A 19,271-nucleotide genomic window follows, 5' to 3' on the forward strand; every position below is an offset into this window, starting at 1 on the left:
AGCCTCAAGTCATGGTCCACATTGGCACGAACGACATAGGTAGGAAGAGAGATGGGGATTTAATGCAGAAATTCAGGGAGCTAGGATGCAAGCTTAGAGCTAGGACGAACAGAGTTGTCGTCTCTGGTTTGTTGCCCGTGCCACGTGCTAGTGAGGTGAGGAATAGGGAGAGAGAGGAGTTGAACATGTGGCTACAGGGATGGTGCAGGAGGGAGGGTTTTGGATTCTTGGATAATTGGGGCTCTTTCTGGGGCAGGTGAGACCTCTACAAGCAGGATGGTCTTCACCTGAACCAGAGGGGTACCGATATCCGGGGGGGGGGGGGGGGGGGAGAAGAGTTTTGCTAAGGCTATTCGGGTGGGTTTAAACTAATTCAGCAGGGGGATGGGAACCAAAATTGTAGTTCGAGTATGGAAAAGGTTGAGAGTAGGGAGGTCCAAAATAAAGTTTCAGGGACACAAGATGGCACCAGCAAGCAAGAAGTTGGTTTGAAGTGTGTCTACTTCAACGCCAAGAGCGTTCGGAATAAGGTGGGTGAACTTGCAGCGTGGGTTAGTACCTGGGATTTCGATGTTGTGGCCGTTTCGGAGACATGGATAGAGCAGGGACAAGAATGGTGATAATGGGAACTGCAGATGCTGGAGAATACAAGATAATAAAGTGTGGAGCTGGATGAACACAGCAGGCCAAGCAGCAAGGGGCACAAAAGCTGACATTTCAAGCCTAGACCCTTCATCAGAGGGAGATGGGGAGAGGGAACTGGAATAAATAGGGAGAGAGGGGGAGGCGGACCGAAGATGGAATTACAAGAGAGTTGCAGTGGGAGAGAGATTCCCTGAGGTTGGTGCAGAGGGGGGAGGGTAACTTCTGGTTAGGCATCCCTGGAAGAGGCTTCGCAGTGGGGTTGAAATTTGTATCAGTGATAACGGGAACTGCAGATGCTGGAGAATCCAAGATAACAAAGTGTGGTCTGGATTCTCCAGTATCTGCAGTTCCCATTATCACTGATACAATTTCAACCCCACTGCGAAGCCTCTTCCAGGGATGCCTAACCTGAAGAAGTTACCCTCCACCCTCTGGACCAACCTCAGGGAATCTCTCTCCCACTGCAACTCTCTTGTAATTCCGTCTTCGGTCCACCTCTCTCTCTCTCTCTCTCTCTCTCTCTTTATTCCAGCTCCCTCTCTCCATCCCCCTCTCTGATGAAGGGTCGAGGCCCGAAACGTCAGCTTTTGTGCTCCTGAGATGCTGCTTGGCCTGCTGTGTTCATCCAGCTCCACACTTTGTTATCACAGGAATGGTTGTTGCTGGTTCTGGGATTTAGATGTTTCAGTAAGAACAGAGAAGATGGTAAAAGTGGGGGGAGGTGTGGCATTGTTGGTCAAGGACAGTATTACAGTTGCAGAAAGGATGTTTGGGGACTCGTCAGCTGAGGTCAGAAACAGGAAAGGAGGTCACCCTGTTGGGAGCTTTCTATAGGCCTCTAAATAGTTCCAGATATGTAGAGGAAAGGATAGCAAAGATGATTCTCGATAGGAGTGAGAGAGACAGGGTAGTTGTCATGGGGGACTTCAACTTTCCAAATATTGACTGGGAACACTATAGTTTGAGTACCATAGATGGGTCAGTTTTTGTCCAGTGTGTGCAGGGGGCCTTCCTGACACAGTATGTAGATAGGCCAACAAGGGGCGAAGCCACATTAGATTTGGGTAATGAGCCCAGCCAGGTAGTAGATTTGGAAGTAGGTGAGCACTTTGATGATAGCGATCACAATTCTGTTATGTTTACTTCAGTGATGGAAAGGGATAGGTGTATACCACTGGGCAAGAGTTATAGCTGGGGGAAAGGCAATTACGATGAGATTAGGCAAGAGCACATTAGAAATGTGGAGCCTATTCAAGGAAAAGCTCCTGTGTGTTCTAGATAAGTATGAACCTGTCAGGCAGGGAGGAAGCAGTAGAGTGCGGGAGCCGTGATTTACGAAGGAAGTGGAATCTCTGGTCAAGAGGAAGAAGAAGGCTTATGTTAGGATGAGATGTGAAGGCTCAGTTAGGGCCCTTGAGGGCTATGACGTAGCCAGGAAAGACCTAAAGAGAGAGCTCAGAAGAGCCAGGAGGAGACATGAGAAGTTGTTGGCGGATAGGATCAGGGTAAACCCTACGGCTTTCTATAGGTATTTAACAAATAAAAGAATGATGAGAGTAAGATTAGGGCCAATCAAGGATAGTAGTGGGAAGTTGTGCATGGAGTCAGAGGAGATAGGGGAAGCACTAAATGAATATTTTTCAACAGTATTCACTCTAGAAAACGACAATGTTGTCGAGGAGAATACTGAGATACGGGCTACTAGACTAGGTGGGATTGAGGTTCACAAGGACGAGGTATTAGAAATCCTACACAGTGTGCAGATAGATAAGTCCCCTGGGCTGGATGGGATTTATCCTAGGATCCTCTGGGAAGCCAGGGAGGAGATTGCCGAGCCTTTGGCATTGATCTTTAACTCGTCATTGTCTACAGGAATAGTGCCAGATGACTGGAGAATAGCAAATGTGGTTCCCCTGTTCAAGAAGGGGAGCAGATCAGTCAGCCTTACCTCAGTTGTTGGTAAGGTGTTGGAAAAGGTTACAAGAGAGGATTTATAATCATCTAGAAAAGAATAAATTAATTAGGGATAGTCAGCACGGTTTTGTGAAGAGTAGGTCTCTCAAACCTTATTGCTCACCTTCTCAAAGAACTCTCAGGTAGATGAGAGTAAACCGGTTGATGTGGTGTATATGGATTTCAGCAAGGCGTTCGATAAGTTTCCCCACAGTAGGCTATTGTACAAAATGCAGAGGAATGGCATTGTGGGAGATAGAGCAGTTTGGATCGGAAATTGGCTTGCTGAAAGAAGACAGAGGGTGGTAGTTGATGGGAAATGCTCATCCTGGAGAGCAGTTACTAGTGGTGTACCGCAAGGGTCGGTGTTGGGTCCACTGCTGTTTGTCATTTTTATAAATGACCTGGATGAGGGCATAGAAGGATGGGTTAGTAAATTTGCAGACGACACCAAGGTCGGTAGAGTTGTGGATAGTGACGAAGGATGCTGTAGGTTGCAGAGAGACATAGATAAGCTGCAGAGCTGGGCAGAGAGGTGGCAAATGGAGTTTAATGCAGACAAGTGTGAGGTGATGCACTTTGGTAGGAGTAACCAGAAGGCAAAGTACAGGGCTAATGGTAAGATTCTTAGCAGTGTAGATGAGCAGAGAGATCTCGGTGTCCATGTACACAGATTCTTGAAAGTTGCCACCCAGGTTGACAGGCCTGTTAAGAAGGCATACAGTGTTTTAGCTTTTATTAATAGAGGGATCGAGTTCCGGAACCAAGAGGTTATGGTGAAGCTGTACAAAACTCTGGTGTGGCCGGACTTGGAGTATTGCGTACAGTTCTGGTCACCGCATTATAAGAAGGATGTGGAAGCTTTGGAAAGGGTGCAGAGGAGATTTACTAGAATGTTGTCTGGTATGGAGGGAAGGTCTTATGAGGGAAGGCTGAGGGACTTGAAGCTGTTTTTATTAGAAGGTTGAGAGGTGACTTAATTAAAACATAAAATAATCAGAGGGTTAGATAGGGTGGATAGGGAGAGCCTTTTTCCTAGGATCGTGACAGTGAGCACGAGGGGGCGTAGCTTTAAATTGAGGGGAGAAAGATATAGGACAGATGTCAGAGGTAGTTTCTTTACTCACAGTAGTAAGGGAATGAAACGCTTTGCCTGCAATGGTAGTAGATTCGCCAACTTTAGGTACATTTAAGTCATCATTGGACAAGCATATAGGACGTACATGGAATAGTGTAGGTTAGATGGGCTTCAGATCGTTATGACAAGTCGGCACAACATCGAGGGCCGAAGGGCCTGTACTGTGCTGTAATGTTCTATGTTCTATTTATCTGAAGAAGGGTCATTAGACTTGAAACAGTTTTTTTTTCTCCACAAATGCTGCCTGATATGCTGAGTTTCTCCTGCAATTTCAGTTTTTGCTTCAGATCTTCAGCATCTGCTGTTTTTGATTTATTTTTCATCTTTATCTTGTGTAGCTTTTGTCTCATCACCATATACCATGTAACTTGCATTCTAATTTTGTAACTCATCCCTTTACACTTAGAATCATCATTTTTGTTGCTCTTCCAGTTGCTTTGTGGGATGATACTAAGGAAAAGGTATTCTGAATCTGAATTTTCCAGTGTCAGTAGACATTTACAAATTATTAATGGGCTGTAGGCATTGCTGGCCAGGCCATATTTTATTGCCCGTATCTAATTAGCCTTGGAAGGTGATGATCACCTTGACGCCCGGCCTGGGTTAACCACTTCGGAGAGCCGTTTGAAAAGTCAATCACATTGCTGTGTGCCTGACATCCCCCACAAACCAGATTCCGGAGGGCAGCAGACATTAGTCAATTATATTCTTCAATACAATCTGGTTAAGTTGCACGCTTACTGATCCTAACTTCTTGTTTAATTCAACCCTGCAGCTGTGGTGGAATTTGAATTTGAGTCTGTGCACTTTAATGTCACCATTTTCTTACCATTTCAATAGCATGGCTTATTTTTCCCTGTTCAGGTTCACATCAGAAGCAGGCTTTTCGCTTAACAGTGCATCACTCAACTGCTTCCACATGCACATGTTTTTGTTAAGTAGCAGCGAGAAATCTTTCTACTCTGCAGGGTGACTGAGGCCAGTTATTACCTCTGGTTGGAGTTTGAATGTTTACCAAAAAAAACCTGCCTCACAAGGATCAGCCATCTGGAAACTTACTTGGGTAATATTTCAATTGTGTACTGTTTTATAATACACCTGAACTGGAGAATCTAAATTTTAATTTTTGTTTGTTATTAAAGCAGCTTATTTGTTTTAAGTTCTTGCAGAGGATGCAAGCATCACACGCAAGGTCAGTGTTTATTGCCCATAATTTAAATAAAAAATACTTGCTGATTTAGATGTTGGCGCTGTTGACTAGTACCCATCCATATTACCCTTCAGTAGGTACTGGAGAGCTGCGTGTAGGGTCACAACAGTGAAAGATCAGTGATAGGACAGTGAGTTGCTTGGAGGGGAACGTAAAGGTCCCGTGTATCTGCTGTTCTTGGCCTTCCAGATGGAAGTGGTTATAGGTTTGGAAGGTACTGTCCGAGGACATTCGGCAAATTTCTGCAAGGCATCTTGGAGTTGGTAGCAACAGTATGTACTGAGTGTAGGTGGAGGGAGTGGGTGCTTTTATGGATGTGCTTAACCAGTCAAGCAGGTTATTTTGTCCTGGGTGGTGTCCAGCTTCTTGAGTGTTGTTGGAGCTGCAACCATCCAGGCAAGTGAGTAATCCATCACACTCCAGACTTATGCCTTGCAAATGGTAGTCAGTCGGTGAGTTACTCACTGCAGTATTTCTGGTAGTGGGGAAAATTTTTGAATTTGTTATCGAGGACTTTATAGTGGAGCATGTCAAAAGCAGTGGCACGATCAGAGTCAGCATTGATTTATGAAGGGGAAATCATTCTTGACAAATCTGTTTGGACATCTATGAAGATGTAACTGGTAGAATTGACCAGAAGGAGCCAGTCTGTGGTTTATTTGGACTTTCAGAAAGCATTTGGCAAAACCCCATGCAAGAGATTATTGCACAAGATTATAGCACATGGGATTGGGCAAGTGTGTTGAGATGGTTGGCAGTGAAGAAACAAGGGTGGAATTAATGGGTCCTTTTCAAATTGGCAGGTGTTAACTAGTAAGGTGCCACAGGGACCAGGGTTGAGACCCCAGCCATTCACTGTTGTGGGGGGCTGGAAATCAACTTGAGATGATACCAAGTTGGATGGGAGGGTGAACTGTGGGGATGGTGAACTGTAACAAGGATGCAGAGAGATCCTTCAGCATGATTGGGTGAATGGGTAAATCAATGGCAGATGCAGTATAATTTGTATAATTGTGAGGTTATTCACTTTAGAACTGAAAACAAGAGGGCAGATTACTACCTGAATGGCTGTAAACTGGGACAGGGGAGTGTGCAGCAAGACCTGGGTGTCCTCGCTTACCAGTTGCTGAAGGTAAGCATGCGGGTGCAGGAAGTGCATTTATTTTGAGAGGACTTGAATATAAAAGCAGGGATATACTACTGAGACTTTATAAGGCTCTGATCAGCACACATTTGGAGTATTGTCTGCAGTTTTGAGTCCCATATCTCAGCAAGGATGTTCTGGCCCTGGAGCCGGTTCAGAGGAGGTTCACAAGAATGGTCCCAGGAATGGAAAGCTTAACATATGAGGAATGTTTGAGAACTCTGGTACAATACTCACTGGAGTTTAGAAGGATGAAAGAGGATCTAATTGAAATGTTCAGAATATTGAACGACCTGGACAAATTGGATATTGGGAAGATGCTTCCATTGGTAGGAGAGTCTAGGACTCCAGGCCACAGCCTTAGAGTAAAGGGAAGACTTTTTAGACGGAGATAAGAAACTCCTTCAGCCGGAGAGTGGTGAATCTACGGCATTCGCTGCCACAGGAGGCTGTGGTGGCCCGGTCATTGAGTACAATTAAGACTGAGAGGTTCTTGATTATTAAGGGGATCAAGGTTTACAGGGAGGATGGGGTTGAGGAACTTATCAGCCATGACTGAATAGCTGAGTAGACTCAATGGGCCGAATGGTATATTTCTGGTCCTATGTCTTATTCTTAAGTGTATTCAAGGGCTGGCTAGATATGGGATTTGGGGAAAATGGGATCGAAGTTTGTGGAGAGAAAGCAGGATTAGGTTATTGAGTTGGATGATCAACTATGATCGTGATGAATGGTGGAGAAAGCTTAAAGGGCTGAATGGCCACCTCCAGCTTGTACTTCATGTTTTTGTAAAGCATGTTTTTAAAAAGCAGAAACAAAAACAGAAATAGCTGGGAAAGCTCAGCAAGTTTGGCAGTAGGTCTGAAGAGAAATCAGAGTTAATGTTTTAGAGTTTGGTCACCCTTCTTCAGATAGGTCTGGAAAGCCCATGTTAAACATTTAAGTGCCCAACTCGACCTAATTTCATTCACAGTAATGAAAAATGTTTTAAGATTATTTTAATTATACTCTTTCTAGCATTTAAAACATTTACAAAATATATTTACAGTGTTTCATCAAATGGCATGCATAGTTTGTAGAGATAAATATCTACTGTGCATGAGTTGATGCTGTTTATGTTAATCTCCGCGTTTATGACAGCACACAGCATTTTGATTTCCAGAATGAACAGTTTAAGATCCATGTCCAAAGGGAAGCAATCTGGATGTATCTCACTAGATTTGAATGTGGCAGCCAGCTTCCTGTTATTTACTGAGAAATCAGTTGCAAATTCAGGTGAGGACAATATTGTACACCATCACAAAGAAAAGGGAGTGATTTGAAGCTGCAGTTCAGTAAACCTTTAAGACCTGCTATGTGTGAGATTCCCCAGGAATTCTCACACTTGTTCCCTCAGAGTTTGCAGCTGAGTTGCAGAAATCCCTATTTAATGGTCCATGTTCCAGCTTTGTCAGGTTACCCACAACTGTTTCAGTCACGCAGACAATGTCAGAATTCCCTGGAGAAACCTAGGTCTCACGTGCTCTTCATAGCTCCATGAGGTACATGTTTGTTTTTCTGCCTCAATTTCCTATTGAAATATTTTAATTTTAAAAACATATAAAAAATAAAGTGCTTAACGGTTCAATGGGGTGCTTGATGTTTTCAAGTGGTCAAAAAATGACATTTGCTTTCTCTAGAGCTGTTTCAGTAACGCAGCCAAAACATCATCCTGTAGATTTCAGCTGCTATTGTAAGTTTGTGCAACTATTACTCGTAACATATAGTACCAGATCTTCAAGAAGTCTTGACAGTAATAATCATCGATACGTTTTCTTCAATCCATGTTTTCTTCATTTAAGAAAATTAACTATCTTCAATATTTATCCATCTCAATACCATCTTTTCATATCCATAGTTCTATGTATATGTGAAAATTATAAAACAAAAGCACATTAATTTTTTTCTAACTACATTTAGGCCTTTGCCTTTTTACTCTGTACACCATTTTAGCTATTTTGACCAATTTGTTTGTTATCCTCTGATTTAAAATGTTGCTTAAAATCAAGGTAATTCCTTTTTATAAAAAAAAATCATTTTGTGTTGTGTCTGATAGAGCAACAATATTAACAGACTGTGACTTAAGCTGGGATCCAGCAGCTATCCAGGAATACAACAATGTATTTCCCTCTTTTGATTGGGAACAGTTCCAATCACTGCAGCAAAACCTACTACTGCACACTGCTGTCTTGGTGAAGTTTCACTAAACAGTCCGGGTCGCTGGTAAAACACTAAGTGAAAGCCCTACGTGGGCCATTTATCCCTGGCGTAGGTTCTCATGAATAATGTGATATTGCTCATGGAAAAGGAATGGATTGACAGGATGTTCTTGTCACTGATCTGCAGTAGTCATCAAGTCCTTTGAGCACACCACCATTGTCAGCTATGGAGACCTTCCAGTGTTCTTCAAATGCGCACTTATACTGCTCCCCCTAAATTATGCAGCGGGATCACAAATACAGATATGTCGTCAAATGAGGCAAAGCTGCCATCTTCCAGCTTCCAGTCATTTTCTTGTTGTGTGCCTTTTGCTTTATTCACAAGACACTGGGCCAACAATGTGTACCTACAGAAATAAAGATGGATTATATACACTTCAGGATCTTGGGGCACAATGGCTAGTGCTCCTGTTACTGAGCCCAGAAGCTCTGTGTCTGAGTCCCATGTTAAGACAGGTTGGCCATGGAAGGTGCGTACATAAATGTGCCAAACACAGGTTGAATGCCAATCTGTGAATCTTTCTGGTATGGCAGGCAACAAGAATGACCTGCATACAGTGGGACTCCTGAAGCTACGATCTCTCGTGGCATGTAAGTGAACAGAAGCTTTATTGGCTCGTATGGCTTAAACTTGTGTGCGTGTGGCTTTTGCAAACTGATGCACGGGGAGTTGTGGGGTGGGGAAGGCAGTCGATTCATTTTACATCTGAACTTCACCATTGTTTAGAAGTTACAAGAGTGCAGTGTCCGATCATCATATTTTTATATCATCAGTGCAGTGGGAACAAGTGATAACACAAACAATAAGTATCCTTTACCTGCGTGGATTATGTTTCTGGTCTTCCAAAAATTTCTGGCTGGTCTCTGCTACTTCCTTATTGGAGATAATATCCCATAATCCATCCGTGGCCATTATAAGAACATCACTTTGGTCAAATTTGTATTGTCCCAGGTTGAAGACTGTAACCTTTGCAAGAAAAAGGAAGTTGTGATGAAAGAGCAAATAAAAAAACCATCTGGCTCTTAGAGCCTGCTCTGTCTTTTAAATATGATAATGGCTGATCCTCAATATCAATGCCGTATTCCTGCCTTCTCTCCAAACCCCTTGATGTCTTTATTACCTAAACAAAAATGAAATCTATTTCTTGAATAGTAGTCAGTGACCTGGCCTTCACAACCTTCTGTGGCTATAAATTTGGCAGGTTGACCACAGTCAGTGAAGAAAAGTTTCCTCATTTGTCATAAATGGCCTACCCCATCTCCTGGGCCTCTGACCCTTAGTTCTAGACTCCCCAACCAGGGGATACATCCTCTAGGCATTTCGTCTATACAGCCCTGTTAGAATTTTATGTTTCAATCAGATCAACTTTCAACCTTCTACCTTCTAAATTCTACTAAATACAGGCCCACTTGAACCTGTCTTTCCTCAAAGGATGATCCTGTCATCTCCAATATCAGTCCTGTGAACCTACACTGTACAATGATCTCAATGTGCATCTGATATTTCTGTTATAGTTATGAACCTATCAAAAATAGTTTGTGTGGAATAACATTTGCTCTTCAGACTTCATGAACAATGGAGAGTGGATTGGATGCAACACTGCTCATGGTGCTGTCTTTCAAACCCCACCCACCTGGGAAAGGTACAGAAAGTTCTGGAGAAACACAGCAGGTCTGGCAACATCAGAGGACAGGGAAACAGAGTTAATGTTTCAAGGCTGATGAAGGAGCTGGAAAGTTAAGGGTAGTACAGTGGCTCACAGCACCAGGGATCAAGGTTTGATCCCACCCTTGGGTGACTGTGTGGAGTTTGCATATTCTGTCCATGACTGCGTGGGTTTCTGCTGGGTGCGACAGTTTACTCCCACAGTCCAAAGATGTATAGGCTAGGTGAAATGGTCATACTAAATTGCCCATAGTGTTCAGGGCTGTGTAGGTTAGATGTGTTAGCCATGGGAAATGCAGAGTTACAGGGAAAGTGGAAGGGGATAGTTGTTCAGAAGGTCAGTGTGGACTCTTTGGGCTGTATGGCCTGTAGCTATACTGTATGGATTCTCTTCTTATGATTCTTCTACGTTAACTGGATTTCCTGTTCCCAAGATGCTGTGAGACATGTTAAATATTTCCAGTCTCCAGATTCTGTAGTATTTGTTTTTGGCCCAGTCTGTCTATTTGGTTGGATGTAATTGCTGGAAAAGCTCAGCATGTCTGGGACCATCTGTGGAGAGAAGTCAAAATTAATGTTTTAATCCTCAGAATATGTCAAGTCCCCTCAGACTGGAAAGATAGAAGTTTAGGAGCAGGAATAGGCCTTTCAACCCCTCAAGCCTGCTCTATTCAACATCAAGCTCAATACCCCAATCTTCCCCTCTTCCCATATCCCTTTACCTATACTCCAATAAATAAAGACTTAACCTGTTTAGCCATTCTTGATTCTTCATCCCAGTCTGATATTGACCATCCTCCAATACCATGACAACTTATCTCTTCAATATCACTCAAGTGAGTGGTGAGTACCCCTCCGCCTCAGTGGCATTTTAACTGTGACAAGGACCCTAGTTTTCTTTTCCCAATGCTTAGAAATGGAATGAATACTCATTTAATTATTTGAAAGATTCACTTCATTATTGAAAGATGAGTACAGCAAAGGACAGGGGAGATAAAAACACAGCAAATGAAGAATTTTCTGTTTACATGCACGGTCTGTGACCAATACAGGGATGGAGGTAAGAGCTGAAAAAGGCTTTGCTGTTTCTCTGAGAGACCTACCTCTGGAATACAGGACAAAAATGGTTTTACACAGAGGTCAGTGTCATAAGCCTTCAATCCATGGTCTCCAAAGCCTCGCGTGACTGCAATCATCCCCATCACGCGTGTCTGAAACGGGAAAACAAAATCTTTCTCACGGAGACTGATGAGGGTTGTGAGAAATGTAATTACTTTCATGCCCATCTAAAATCCCAGGTGTCTGCATTCCAAAGACATTGATAGGAATGAAGGAGAACACTGCAGACAAGCCAAGACATACTCTGTTCAAATAAAGTTTATACACATGCAGAGTTTTTAAGAAAATTATTTCTTGGGATATGGGCATCACTGGCATTTGTTGACTGTCTCTAATTACCTCAGAACTTAATGACTTGCCAGGTCATTTTCGGAGGGTAATGAAGAGTCAACCATGTTGCTGTGGGTCTGTAGACCAGACCAGGTACGGATGACAGATTTCCTTCACTAAAGGACATATGTGAACCAATAGGTAATTGGTTGTTTCGCAGTTACCAATTCTGGTACAGACTTACTAGCTGAACTTATCCTGCAGTGGTAGCTGATGGAGTTTTTGAACTCTCATTCATCTGTGGGTCCTCAGCAGTCACCAATAAATAGCAATTGGGACGAGGAATTACACTCCTACCACACCAGCTGACGGCAACTATTCTTCTCTAACCTCTCCCCACTGAGATCAGTCAGTCAAGAATGTATAAAATAGGAGTAGTCCCATTCAGCCCACCTAGCCTACTGCAATATTCAATAGAAATATGGGTGATCTTGGGTTTCTGCTCTACTTAGTCTCATACCCTTAATGCTTGAAAGCCGATTTATAGCCAATGGTCTTGAGGCTGCTGCTGGTAAACATACATACGGCAAGCATTTTCACCCTTGAGGTTGAGACTTTCCGTATTGCAGCCAACATGTTGGGTACAGGCAAGTTGAATGGTGATGATCTCATCACACCAAGAAACAAGTTTGGCAAGAGCTGACTGGCAGGTTTCTCAGCAAACTGCAGGTCTTGATATCCAAAACCGGCCTCTTCAGAAGCCTAGAGTCCGAGAGATTGTCATTGAAGACCTTGTCTTCAGAGAATCCAAAGGTGATACAAATCCTTTTGGGCCTTGAAAGGGTAGGGTATGCAGGGACAGGGTTGTCAAGGACAGGGGCAGTTATTGGGGCTGGGTGATGGAAATGAACTATTCTGCATTTATCATTTTGGTTGCTAAATGGAAAATGTCAACCTCAAGAGTGAAAATCTCTAAAGGTGTTCCTGCTGATCCAACAACAGACTCAGGACTATCAAGGGCTTGACCCCTCATTGGGAAACCAGCCTTCCCTGCTGGGAAGGCAGGTATGGAGATTGGAACCAGAGCCAGATGGATCTAATCAAGCATGGATGCTTGATTAAGGGTTATTAACCTAGATAATCAGGGAGCCCTGGCTGACAGGAGATTCAGACAGTCTCCTCAGTCCGTGCAAGAGCCCATGTAAATAAAGGGTGAGTGGTGACAGGGGGTATCTGTGTAGCTTATTCAGTAGATACCTGGTCAGTGGCAAGTTCATGCTCTCAAGTGGCTGTTAATTGGCCATAATCTCTGGTGAGTCCAGAAGATTATCCATGGAACTTCCCACCTAGCACTTAACTGTTACAGTGACAAGAAGTGGAGAAACACCTGTCCAGAGACAACTCACCCGGTTATTTGTTTACTTTGTTTTATTCATCTACAATAATGTGGGCATCAACGGCTAGGTCAGTATTTTTTTGCTCCTTGGGCAGTTAAGAGTCAACCACACTGCTGTGGGTCTGGAGTCAGACCAGGTGAGGTTGACAGGTTTCCATCCGTAAAGAAAATTAGATGAGTTGTTACAGCAATCAGGGATGGTTACTTTAGGCAAACAATTTTTATGCCCTTCTCACCACATCTAGGAGAGGAAATTTGCACCCTCTGTCTTTCACTCCAGAAAAGGAATTGGCTTGAAGTAGCTAATGTTGCAAGACAGCACATTAAATAATCGAAGTTTGGTGAAGGTGTCAAAGGATGTGGAGCAATGGAGTAGATTATTCATAATCTAGTAGTATAGCAAAGCTGTTTGAGAGATTGACAGACTGATTCCTAAGCTTCAGCTCAATGCTCTCTAATGAGAGTTTCGGCTGCTGCAGATGCTGCATCTGCTCTAGTTTTGATCATGAGTAAACTGACCATATCGTGCAATTGTTAACAGCCGACTCAAGTCATAATATAACGTTCACAATCGATTTTCATTGCTAGGCATGAGGGCGGCTGTAACATCACACTGGGTTCTATAGTACTAACTGGACTGTACTGGCTTCCTTTAAAATTACACAGCATGCAGAGTTATTTCCCGAAGGTGTACCTGTCTTCCATCCCCATGCACGACAGGGTACTTGAGGTCATCTTCTTCTGCAGTTTTGTATCCCCTAGAAACACAGAACAAGACTGAGGCCAATAATCCTCGGCCAGTGTGAGTTTATAAGCCTAGGCTGTCAATGCTGATGAGACAAAAGTGTTGATGATATGCTGTGTGTAATAATGCAGAGATGTATATCAGCTGTAGCTCAGTTAGTATCAGTTCTCCTCCAATATTGTGGGTTTAAGTTGCATTCAAGGCACCAGGGCTAGTGACTCCACTGCTGAAGGATGGGTTGCCTTTCCAGTGAGATGCCCAATCTCACCTTATCAGGTGGTTGTAAAGCATCCTAAAGTTCTACCTTGAAGCAGAGCAGATGGATCCTTGCCAATATTTAGTCCTCAACACAACATCACTAAACAGAGACTGAAAGAACTGCAGATGCTGTAAATCCAAAACAAAAATGGAAATTGCTGGAAAAGCTCAGCACGTCTGGCAGTATCTGGGGAGAGAAATCAGAGTTCACGTTTCAGGTCCTGTGACCCTTCAGAACTGATCTGAGGATTTCTCTCTACAGATGCTGCCAGACCTGCTGAGCCTTTGCAGCAATTTCTGTTTATGTTTTTTTAATCACTAAACAGAGCCTGTGGTAATTTTCACATAGGTGTTTGTGGGAGCTCACTGTGCGCAAACTGGTTGCTGCAATTCCTACAGTGCAACATCAACTGCACTTCAAAAGTACCTCTCTGCGTGTAAAAAAGGCACTATATAAACGCAAGTCTTTTTTTTAAATATGCTGAAAAAGTCTGAGTAAATTGTTGCAAATTGGATAACTGTAAAATAATAGGAAGAGTAGGGATCAACTGCAGCGACACTGCTGTGATCAGGATGGTTAGCCATTGACATTCATAATATTTCTAGAATGACCCATGGGAAAATATTGAAACAGATGTTCAATTATTTTTACAGTTACCAAGTGGTATGTTCCTGGGAAAGGACTAAAAATCAGAGTCTTTTGCAAGTTTGAGGGCAAAAAAACCCCGTTATTCTTGGGGATGTAGACATACTTTAGGCAGACCAATGACCAGAACGGGGTAATGTGGTAAATGCAAGGAGGGAGGTCGATTAAGCATCTTTCAAATGGTGTGGCTATTGACCATAGTGAACACCTACCACGGTGAATATAATCTGAGGCAAAGTATTGAACAGTGACTGATCAGAGGTTGGCACATATTCACTGTGAGGGTTGAAAAGGCAGAGTGCATGACAGACACTTTCACTTCATTCAAACTAATCAAAATCAGCTTCAGCAGATGAGCCAGCAAGGCAGGTCTACACTTGGCACTGAATCATACAGCACGGAAACGCACCTTTCGGTCTAACCAGTCCACGCCGATCACAATCCCAAACTAAACTAGTCGCACCTGCCTGTTCCTGGCCCATAACCCTCCATCCTTTCCTATTTATGTACTTACCTAAGTGTTTTTTTTAAACATTGTAACTGTGCCCACACTCACCACTTCCTCAGGACGTTCATTCCACAAATGAACGTCTGTGTAAAAAATCTGCTCCTCTTGTCTTTTTTAAATGTGTTGCCTCTCACTGTGAAAATATCGTCCCTAATCTTGAAATCCCCAATACTAACAAAAAGACAGCTACCATTAACCCAAGGTATACCTCTCATGATTTTATATAATTCTATAAGGTCACCACTCAACCTCCCGTGCTCCAGTGAAAGAAGTTCCAGCCTATTCAGCCTTTCTTTAGAACTCAAACTTTCCATACCTGGCAACATCCTGGTAAATCTCTACTGAACCCTCTCCCATTTAACAAAATCCTAGTCATAGAATGCTTTTGAGTATGTGGACATCAAATAGAGGGGAGGAGCAAGTTGAAGAAATAAAGCTAATGGAAGAACACATGTAAATATAATTTTAAAAACATAGAAGATATGTGTAGATGACTTTCCTAGAAAGTGGATGGTTTAACAAGTACTCACCAGCCGGACATGAAGTAGTCTCGGTACAATATTTTTGTTCCAATGTCACTCCTTTTCACTCTGCGAGGAACCTCATATCTTGAAAACTCATCACCCAGCAACTCAGGCTTCAGGAAGGCCTGTGAAGAGATGTTGCGTTGTTTAATGAAAATACGTTTTACTTCAGTAAATATGACACCCTGATCCTGAATTTCCTTCAGTCTTCAAATTCCCTAATTTTCATAATTTTTTAGTCAGAACCTATGCCATAATTTCTTATGACACAAAGCCTAAAATGAGTAGCGAGTGCCTGCCATGGATATTAGATGTCAATTAAGTACATAGTTCAACAATTAATTTGGGGAGAATTACCCTCTGATGTTTAGCTGCTTAGGGTTACATCATTCACTGACTGTGCTTCCTCCTTGTTCCCCCCATGTCTCAAATTTAAAATACACTCCCCTCAAATACTAAGATAATATCCTACAACATTACTGGTTTCTTATTTAGAAAAAAATGCAAAAATGTATGCTTGAATAATTGCTTTAAATATCAGCTAAAAGAGCTTGTGCTTCTCATGTTCAGGAGGACTAAGACAAGAATGTTCTATTTTACCAGATGTTGAATCCTCTGTCTCTCAGTCACGGCCGTGAATTCATTGGACAGAGGCCGGATTTCATTCTTGTGTACAATAATTGCTCTTTAAAGAAAGAAAAGACAATCAACAGTTAGTACCCTGTGTCCCACAGAAAACAGACATGATAGTCAAAAGATTTAGCATACACAGTGCAAGACTGGTACAGTGTTGTGACAAAATATAAGCAAGTTTGTTGAAAGCTTATATCCTGGTGTGTACACTGCAAACCTTGGACACTGCTTCATCGCTCCATGTAAATAGTCTAAAAGGCACTCTATAAATCATGAGTGCCCAACCTTATCAGTATCAAGACACACTTCAGTGAGACAAATAATTTCATTTTGTCAGCTGAATTGGTTGCTTGTAAAGGTCACATTTATTTGCATTTAATATGATTATGGTCTTATTAGAGAGGTTTGCAACATGGTGCATGCAACAAACTAAAAGGAGGATAGTATGCATTAATGTTTCAATTACATTGGGAAAAATACGGTGTCTTCACTGGGAATGCATTTTCAAAATCTGCCCACACCAGCCATTTGCAAATACTCGTAGCCCTAAGTTTGTTCCTCACACTGCATTTGGTTCAGGGGTTTGACCGCTGGTTCATTTCTAATTTGATGATTAACTTTCATTACTTTTACAAGCTGTAATTTGGGTTAGATAGAGTACAGTTTAAGATGAAACAATGTTGGTTTTATACTGATTTTCATTGCCTCCGCACAAAGCTTCACAGCACACCTATTTGTCATAACACACTGACTGAAAACCGTTGCTATAAATTAAAGTTTTGTTGACTTGTGCCACTTAGTTCTCAACTCTCCACAATGACAAACCAAGATCAGTATTGTGGATCTTACAGGGAGAAAAGCAAGATGTCTCCAACTGCTGCATATTTTTAACACTTAGGAGTTGCACCGATGGAGCTCAAGACTTGCCTGCTTCTCTCTTTGTGCCTGGTGGTTGCCCAGTGGAATGAGGTTTTACTATGGGAATTGGACAAACTGGGGCGATTTAATGTTCTCACAGCAATAAAACAAAGGATCGGGGGTAACAAGAAGCAGCAAATCCCACGTTCACATCTGTGCCAGTTCATGCCATATGACCTTTTGAGGTGCTGCAAATCAAACCCGTTGTCCCTGAGAAAGTTAGGATAAAATGATGGGATTCCTGCCTGCCCCTTATGTAAATCCAAGGCTGATGCCTGGGAAATGGAGAAGAAAATCGGCAAGGAAGACGGGAGGGGTGGGGAGGAGAGAAAAGTGCAAAAATTGGACTGAACGCCGTCCAACGGGGAAGTGAGATGTCCAGTTCTCACCGAGTGCTATCGGAACAACATGAACATCTTGGGATTGCTCACTGAGCACAATCTTGTCTGGGGACAGTTACGCGACACAACAGAAACCTAAAAGAGGAAGCATGGAAATTTTGTGGAAATAATGACAATTGAGCCAGTCGCAGTCAGCTCAAAGCAAAAGTTGAAAAAGACAAACAATGGTATGGACTAACCTACTGTCTCCAGCATTGGCCACGTACAAATTTCCCTGCAAACGGAGAATGGCCAGAGCTGTACAGCCTCCTACTTGACTATGGGATCGCTGGTAGTTCTCAATCAGCTCATCCTGTGGTGGGGGGGTTGGGGGATGAAAGAAAACGAGACACAATTTGATTAATTATCACCAGTGGCTCAAATTGTAGCACCCTTGCCTCTAAAGTCAGAGGGTGATAGGAGAATAAAAGTCTTGGCTGACCCTTCAGCACAGGACTAAGGAAGTACTGCTGTCTTTCAGATGAACTCCCACCTGTATCCTGCTGGGTTTTCCTGAAGACCAGCAACAAGTTATCCCCAATATCCTGGCCAACGTTTATCCCAAAACTGAAATCACTATCACATGCCTGTTGTTGTGTGTGTCCACATTGGCCCATTTTTCACACTGTGACAGTGATTATTCTTCAAAGATATTCTGTTGGCTGTGATTCACATTGAAACATAGTGAGATTATGAAAGAGTCGATACAAATGCAAGTCTTTCTTTCAAAACACACAGCTCCTTCATTACCTCAGTGGTGCCAATCCATAATCCAAGGTTGGCATCACCCCTCAATTTATTTTCATTTTTCTTCTACCCTTGGCTCTGTGTGCCTGGTCAGGTGGACGCATCAGGGTTCCATAACACATTTCAAAGCAAGGCATGTGTAATGTATACCGCAACTGCTGCCGCCCACTCCCGCTCCTCCAACGGAACCCCGCCCACGGCCGATGCCGACGGAACCCCGCCCATGGCCGACGGAACCCCGCCCACGGCCGACGACCTCATCGCTCCGCCCACAACCTCCACAGCCAGCAACCCCAGAGAAGACAGCCACACCGAGCCCTGCCGCATCTTCACCATCCCCCCAGACCTCCCACTGACTGAGGACGAACGGTCAGTCCTTAGTAAGGGGCTCACCTTTGTCCCCCTACAACCACACATCAACGAATACCAGTCACGATTGGACATAGAGCAGTTTTTCCGCCGTCTTCGCCTCCATGCCTACTTCTTCAACCGGGAACCTAACCCTCCCTCCACTGACCCCTTCACCCGCTTCCAACACAAGTCCTCCTCCTGGACACCACCCCCAGGCCTCCTACCCTCCCTCGACCTCTTCATTTCCAAATGCCGTCGAGACATTAACCGCTTGAACCTCTCCACCCCTCTCACCCACTCCAACCTCTCCCCCGCAGAACGGGCAGCCCTCTGCTCCCTCCGCTCCAACCCCAACCTCACCATCAAACCCGCAGACAAGGGTGGCGCAGTGGTAGTATGGCGCACTGACCTCTACATCGCCGAGGCCAGACGCCAACTCTCCGACACCACCTCCTACCGCCCCCTCGATCATGACCCCACACCCGAGCACCAAACCATCATCTCCAACACCATTCACGACCTCATCACCTCAGGGGTCCTCCCACCCACAGCCTCCAACCTCATTGTTCCCCAACCCCGCACGGCCCGTTTCTATCTCCTTCCCAAAATCCACAAACCTGCCTGCCCTGGTCGACCCATCGTCTCAGCCTGCTCCTGCCCCACCGAACTCATCTCCACCTATCTGGACTCCATTTTCTCCCCTTTGGTCCAGGAACTCCCCACCTACGTCCGTGACACCACCCACGCCCTCCACCTCCTCCA

General features: G+C 43.6%; 1 protein-coding gene across 2 annotated transcripts in view; it reads right to left on the reverse strand.

The window, feature by feature from the left end:
• Nucleotides 1-7,106: 7,106 nt before the first annotated feature.
• LOC125460310 (protein phosphatase 1M-like) overlaps nt 7,107-19,271 on the reverse strand; it is a 34,564-nt gene continuing 22,399 nt past the window's right edge. The window contains exons 4-10 of one of the 2 annotated variants that reach the window (XM_059649766.1): nt 17,612-17,724; nt 16,081-16,165; nt 15,487-15,605; nt 13,494-13,557; nt 11,118-11,225; nt 9,167-9,315; nt 7,107-7,989 (exon numbers count right to left, since the gene is read on the reverse strand). In XM_059649766.1, coding sequence (XP_059505749.1) covers nt 7,962-7,989; nt 9,167-9,315; nt 11,118-11,225; nt 13,494-13,557; nt 15,487-15,605; nt 16,081-16,165; nt 17,612-17,724 — 666 coding nt within the window. In that variant the 3' untranslated portion in view covers nt 7,107-7,961. Of the gene's footprint in view, nt 8,696-9,166; nt 9,316-11,117; nt 11,226-13,493; nt 13,558-15,486; nt 15,606-16,080; nt 16,166-17,611; nt 17,725-19,271 lie in introns of both variants that reach the window. The other variant, XM_048547650.2, reaches the window with a different exon arrangement.

This window comes from Stegostoma tigrinum, chromosome 11 (assembly GCF_030684315.1).
Source record: "Stegostoma tigrinum isolate sSteTig4 chromosome 11, sSteTig4.hap1, whole genome shotgun sequence".
Classification (NCBI taxonomy): Eukaryota; Metazoa; Chordata; class Chondrichthyes; order Orectolobiformes; family Stegostomatidae; genus Stegostoma; species Stegostoma tigrinum.